This window comes from Palaemon carinicauda, chromosome 43, assembly GCF_036898095.1.
Source record: "Palaemon carinicauda isolate YSFRI2023 chromosome 43, ASM3689809v2, whole genome shotgun sequence".
NCBI lineage: Eukaryota > Metazoa > Arthropoda > Malacostraca > Decapoda > Palaemonidae > Palaemon > Palaemon carinicauda.
The window spans coordinates 32,600,475-32,607,974 of NC_090767.1; the positions used below are offsets into that span (position 1 = coordinate 32,600,475).

General features: G+C 36.0%; 1 protein-coding gene across 1 annotated transcript in view; it reads left to right on the forward strand.

Moving 5' to 3' along the window:
* The first annotated feature begins 6,000 nt into the window (after positions 1–6,000).
* Positions 6,001–7,500, forward strand: part of LOC137633484 (pro-epidermal growth factor-like) — a 7,802-nt gene continuing 6,302 nt past the window's right edge. The window contains exons 1-2 of the mRNA XM_068365783.1: positions 6,001–6,097; positions 7,162–7,194. Of these exons, the coding sequence (XP_068221884.1) occupies positions 6,001–6,097; positions 7,162–7,194 (130 nt within the window). The remainder of the gene's footprint in view (positions 6,098–7,161; positions 7,195–7,500) is intronic.

Consider the following 7,500-nt stretch of genomic DNA (forward strand, 5'->3'; position numbering starts at 1 on the left):
CAACTTGGTAACAGCTGGAATAAAACTTCTAGAGTACTGCGTAGTATTGAGCCTCATGATGGAGAAGGCCTGGCTATTAGAATTAACTGCCTGCCTAGTATTACGAACAGGATAGAATTGTCCAGGGAGATCTGAATGTAAAGGATGGTCAGAGTTATGAAAATTCTTATGCAACATGCATAATGAACTAATTGAACGACGGTGCCAGAGATTAATATCTAGATCAAGAATAAGAAATTTAATAGACCGTAAGTTTCTGTCCAACAAATTAAGATGAGAATCAGCAGCTGAAGACCAGACAGGAGAACAATACTCAAAACAAGGTAGAATGAAAGAATTAAAACACTTCTTCAGAATAGATTGATCACCGAAAATCTTGAAAGACTTTCTCAATAAGCCTATTTTTTGTGCAATTGAAGAAGACACAGACCTTATATGTTTCTCAAAAGTAAATTTACTGTCGAGAATCACACCTAAAATTTTGAAAGAGTCATACATATTTAAAGAAACATTATCAATACTGAGATCTGGATGTTGAGGAACCACCGTCCTTGACCTACTTACAATCATACTTTGAGTTTTGTTAGGATTCAACTTCATACCCCATAATATGCACCATGCACTAATTCTAGCTAAATCTCTATTAAGGGATTCACCAACCTTAGATCTACATGCAGGGGATGGAATTGATGCAAAAAGAGTAGCATCATCTGCATATGCAACAAGCTTGTTTTCTAGGCCAAACCACATGTCATGTGTATATAGTATGAAAAGTAATGGGCCAAGAACACTACCCTGTGGGACACCGGATATCACATTCCTATAATCACTATGGTGACCATCAACAACAACTCTTTGAGATCTATTACTTAAAAAATCAATAATAATGCTAAGAAACGACCCACCCACTCCCAACTGTTTCAGTTCTACATATAGCTGGAGGGAAAAAAAAACATCCCTGCAAGCAAAAAGGATGTAGAAGAAAAGGAAGAAGCATGAAAGACCAGTTAAGGATAGAAAGAGAGGAAATGAAGGAAAGTAAGAAAGGGAAAACCAACCTTAGAATATCAGGGTTAGACTACTAGAAAGCCTTCGACATAATGCCACACTCATGGCTGACAGAATGCTTAAAGATATATAGTGCAAAGAGTTACACTATCAACTTCCTCAATTATAAAATGCACAACTGGAAAACAATACTTATATGTTCTGTAAAACGACTTGCAGAGGTTAACATCAGACGGTGAATTTTCCAAGGAGACTTACTATTCTCAATACTGTTCGTAGTAGCTATGTTCCCCATTACAAGAATGCTTGAAAAGACTGAAGTTTGGTACCAACTGAAGAAAGTAGGCAATGTGATATACAACCTGATGTTCATATATGACAGTAGGCTGTTAGGGAAAGATACTAATGAAGTAGACATGCTAATCAAGACAGTTGAAAATTATCAGGAGACATCAAGATGGAGTTTGGAATAAAAAAGTGTAGCTCAGTTAATATAGAGAGGTTTAAAGGCTGCTCACCGATAGCTAAGGTAAGGGAGAGTGACATTGCCCAATGAAGCAGGAGGATACCCTAGAGACTGACCATATTACATATGATCACCGCTCAAGCCTCCTCTCCACTCAAGCTAGGACCAAGTAGGGCCAGAAAATGGCTGCTGATGACTCAGCAGATAGACATATAGGCTTCCCCATCCTTAGTTCACAAGGATGGTGAGGTTGCACCGACCAAAGGAACTAACAAGTCTGGGCAGGACTCGAACCACAGTCTGACAATCACAAGGAAAAATGTTACCTCCAGGCCACCACAGCCTTACTGAGCACAAGAAAAGCATTACACTATTTTAATACAAAAATACATTTGCCAAAAGTGCAGAGTATTTATACAACAAGAGTCAGAAATTAAAATCTTTTGTGTTGACATTCAAAGACTAAAGAGTCTCTAGCATTTTTATTAAGTAAAACACACACCAATATTTTAAGATAATCATTTCTATTCTCAGATATGCAGCAGAAACTCAGGACTTATGAAAGTAATTTTGGAGTAATCTTCCAAATATTAACAGTAAATTGATATCTATATGTATATTTTTTTTTCATAATCACTATAATTGTATAAGATAATTTGCTGCATAATATTTGAATACAATATATGTCCATAATATTTTTTTTTCCACAGCTTCATCATGAACTAGAAAATCTAAAAGGTGATTGCTATTCCAACATTTTTTTTCGTCTTACTCTTCGTATATCATGTTGATGAGATATTTTTAGAAAAGTCTAGAATTACCATCAAAATTTAACCTTTCTTTGGAAAACTTTATCGTTGAGATCATCAACTTTTAGAATAGATAATAGATTTCTGACATCACAATCAGTATTTTGTTGTCTTTTCATAACTTGTAGCAGTAAACAACGAAGAATCCATGGATAGTAAGTATTATCATCAGATGTGAATAATATTTGAAAAAGAAGAAAGATGTAAAGATGTAGTCTATATGAAAAAATTATATTTTTGATTATCCCTCTTAGCATTTAATTATAGACAGAGCATTTTTACATGTAACATGTAATTAATAATATTATATAAATGACTTTATGTAAGTAATTATTTCTGTTGGGTAGGCTATTTGTTTAGAATTTCTAACTTTCGCTGAAATGGGGTAAGGTTTATTAAGTAAAAAATGGTAGAGAAGAAGATCTTTAGAAATATATTATAATTACGAGGAATAATATTTAGATCCACATGGAAATCACTAAGTATCTTCACACATGGAGAAAACACATCAAACTATTTCTCTTTCCTTTTCTAAGTATTTTTGTTATAAATTCTAGTTTATTGTCAGAAAATCTACACTAACATTCAATGAAGTGCTTCTTTCCTTGGATCAAATTTTCAATCCATTTATAATAACTATTGTCTTCGTCTCTTGAATATTTTTTCCTGCTGAGAAGATCTTGCATATGATTTCATTCTCTACTTAAGTAAGGTTATTTGATGCATCATATTTGATGTCGATTATGATTCGTAGTTCTTTCTTTTTTCAGAACTTCATCATGAACTAGATTAACAGTGGTTCTTAACCTTTTTCATCACATGACCCCCCGGGACTAATCAGAGTATTATTATGACCCCCTATAATAGATTTGGAAATAATGAACCTTGTCAAAGGGTCAAGTAAAAAAAATTACAGGAAGACCATGGTTTACTCCTATACAGTTTTATTGGAAACACCACAGAACAAAAACCTTGAAGAATTCCACTTTCCTAGCCTTTACAAATGCCATAAAATTATAAATTCCAAAGAACTATTCAACATCATACAAAATGGTTTACTCCTATACAATTTTATTGGAAACACCACAGAACAAAAACCTTGAAGAATTCCACTTTCCTAGCCTCTACAAATGCCATAAAATTATCAATTCCAAAGAACTATTCAACACCATACAAAACCTAGCACCTACTTCTCATTCACTTAGTGTGATGGTTGAAATTGTTTTGCAGCCATAAATCTATCAAAGCGAGGACCAGTGTTCGATAGGCAACACCTCATGTCAGCATCGATGACAAGCCTATTACGTGCCTTCGCTTTCAGTGCAACCATTGCTGAGAATCCAACCTCGCACCGGTAGGTTGACGGGGACTGAATCAGCATGGTTAATGCACGCATCGAGAGAATAGGACAGTAGTCCTTCACTTTTGCCCAAAATGTTGGGAGCTATTGTTCGGCAAAATCGATTTTAAGCTGAGAATCCTCACGGATTTGATAAAATTCTACCTTAGCAGCAACATCAGTATCACTGATGGCACTATCCTTTACTGAAAAGGGTCTATTGATCCGCGCATCAGTACAGCGGTCGTTTAGTCCTGGAAAGTAACTTTCGATGGCGTCATTTACTATGAATGAAGCAATTGCAAAATACTCGTCCTTAGAAAACCTAATTCTGAGGAACATTTTGGGTTAAGGAGGGGATAGGACTTTATGGATTTTAGGCCCCGCAGCCTGGAGCTGAAGACTAGGAGACTATTCAGCGCAAAGTGTAAATGGAGAAAACACTACAGTTACACTATGAAGTAAAGGTTAGAAAAAATGGATGGCAAAATATAAGAAAATAAATAGCAAAACATGGGTAAAGTATAAAGCTAAAAAGTGGGGACCTTTCTTACAAGACCAGAAATGGAGGTTTTATGAAGCTAATAATAAAATATTTTGAAAGACACCGTCAAGCATTAATTGCTTTAGATTTTTATTTTGTTCGATATGACTCTTTTAGTATATTGCCAATCCTACCTAGTAAAACTTTACCAAACGGAAAAATTACTTTATCAATGATAATTACAATAATAATAACAATAAGAATATTAACAACAACAATAAGGATGATAAATTCCATTAACATGGAAGTTCTGAGAGGTGGATACTCCCTTATAAAATCTGATGTGTCTCACCTACGTAACATTTTTTTTTTTTCTAGCGATCGTGGAATACTCTTTGCAATCAAACTGATTGTAATGTATTGAAGCAACAAACGTTTAACAATATTAGGGGATGTTCCTTACATTCCCAATAAATATTAGATGCGACAAAAAGGCAAGCTTTTTTTTGGCTATACAAACACATACGCGCGCACACCCGCACGCGCACACCCGCACGCGCACACACACACACACACACACACACACACACACATATATATATATATATATATATATATATATATATATATATATATATATATATATATATATATATATATATATATATATATACACACGCTTGTGTGTGATAGTTTCATTGAGACGGAAGAACTCCTAGGACAGATAATTGAACAGTTCGACTCGGCATTTACTGGATTAATGGCTAAAAAAAAAAATTGAAGATTTGAAGCTGAAAACAGGTTTAAGAGGATTAAAACATTCCCGTCCTATTGCCAACACTGCTTTTAGAAAGATAGTAAGCAAAAGTAAGTAACAATCTATAAAGCATGGATCACACATACGCGGATTTGGCGGGACCCCTCGCCGAACAAAAATTAAAATTAATGCCATTATTAGAAAATCGGCATTATGTCAACAGTTGGATTCTGAATCAGCCATTATCTTGTTGGCGGTGGCATAATTTGGGAAGTCCGGGACAGCCCTAAAAAATTTGGAACTCTGAAAAAGATAAACATTGGAAGCCCCGTCGACAAACCTCATGTTGTCATAAACTTTTACCTGTCAAGTCATGAGTTACTGGAGTTCTGGTGTTGCAATGTTAACCAGATAGCTTTGGGCTTTTTCCAAGACTGGTCACATTTGTTTCAAATTTGAACTTCTGAAATTCCAGCGATTCAAAATTAGGAAGATCACTCTACAATCTGGTCACAGCAGGAGTAAAGCGTCTAGAATACTGTGGTGGTGTTGAGACTTAAGATGAGATAGACACAACTGCTTATCTAGTAGTATATACAGGATGGTAGGGCCTGGGAAACTACATTCAGCATCTGGCATGGAACCCAGGAGAGTCATCATCTCCTTGAAGAAAGTGATGTCACCGTCCTGAACTCTTTTCTGGTAAAGTTGAATCTTAGACTTGAACGCTGCCACTTTGTCCCGAGCTGTGTGCTTCATTGTAACGTTTCCTTGGATTAAAGTATTCAGAGAATTTACTTCCGAGAAGAAATCTGCCAAGTAGGCAACCTTTGTTACAAAACAATCATCCTGCATCTTTTCATGAAGAAGATTCTCCTTTGCCGTATGACCACGTTCCAACAGCATTGTTATTTCTTCGCGAAGTTGTAGCACGCGATTTAAAACTTTGCCGCGTGAGAGCCAACGTACCTCTGTATGAAATAGTAGAACAGAAAATTCAGCACCTATTTCTTCACACAGCAATTTAAAAATCCTTGAAGTTGTTGCACTTCCTCGTATATGGTTCACAATCTTTACAACGTCAGTAAGCACTTCTTGAAGTCCAGGTGGGAGAGTCTTCATTGCCAAAGCATACCGATGAAGCATACAGTGAGTGAAAGAGACATGTGGAGTGGCATTCTTCACGAAGGCTTTGAAGCCCGATTTGCAGCCGGCCATAGAAGGAGCTCCATCTGTACACACTCCAACAAGTGCGTCCCAACCTAATTCGTGCTTAAGGAGAAAGGCTTCAAGGATTTTGAAAATATCTTTTCCACGAGTGGTTGTGGCCAGTGGTTCAGAGAACAGGTACTCCTTTTCATAACTTCCACGTTAAGGTAACGGACATAAACAATAAGTTGGGAACAGAAAGCAACATCCGTTAACTCATCCAGTTGCAATGAATAGACTGGGCTACTCCTCACAGCAGCCACTACTTGCAGCATAATATCGTCACTCATCTCCGAGATCCGACTCCTGACTGTATCATTCGAAAGGGAAATAGCCCTTATCTTGTTAGCCTGCTGTTCTCCAAGAATTACCTTCGTTGCTTCCAGAATGCAAGGCTTAATCAAGTCTTCGCCAATATTATGAGGTTTCTTGGTCTTAGCAATTTTTAGAGCAATTCTGTATGAAACCTCGAACGCTGCTTTATTCTGACAAGCAAAGTGACCAGTGGAATCGATGCAACTGGCCTTCAGGGCAGCTTCTTTTTGCTTGAAATAGTCCTAATTTTTGTCCCCCAAATGGCTGTGACAGGACTCAAAATGGGTCTTCAGCTTGCTTGCCTTCATATCACGTGACTTGGAGGAGTATCCGATTGAGCTATAATGGGAATCTAACGCTATTTTGGTAACACTGGCTATGGTTAATGTGCAGCAGACCACCCAACTTGTGACCAGTGTTGTACTCATCAAACTGGTAAAAGCCCTACTGGCTATTTCAAATACGTGTATAATGTATATGAAAAATAAATTATTCTCCAGAACCCTTTGTGACCCCTTAAGAAATCCCAAACGACCCCCCCGGGGGTCACGACCCCCAGGTTAAGAAACACTGAACTAGAACATGCGAAAGGTACTTGTTATTAAAGCTGTTTGGTTGATTTTGATATTTTTATCTTTTTCCTATTTCGGGATGAGGTATTTTTAAAATAATCAACAATTACCATGAAAGTTTAATCTTATCTTTAAACGTTATCTTTGTGATAAACAATTTTTAATATAAATTACCTTAAGTATTTTGTTTTCTTTTCCTCAGGTGTAGCAATAAACAACCGAGAATATTTGGAAAGTAAGTAATAATATCACATATTATGTACCCAAGAAGGGGAAATATTTAAAACAGATAAAATATGCGCAAGTCTATCTTGTATGCTTTTTTTTTTTTTTTTTTTTTTTTTTTTTTTTTTTTTTTTTTTTTAATTACTCCTTGCCTTTAAACATGAACTTAAGATTTCACATGTAATATGTATTATATATTATTACCTAAATGACTTTCATTATGTAAAAAATATTTATGTGGGTTATTTCTTCAGAATTTTTAACTTTCTCTGGAATGCAGTAAAACAGTATATGGAAAAAAAGGTCTTTAGGCAGC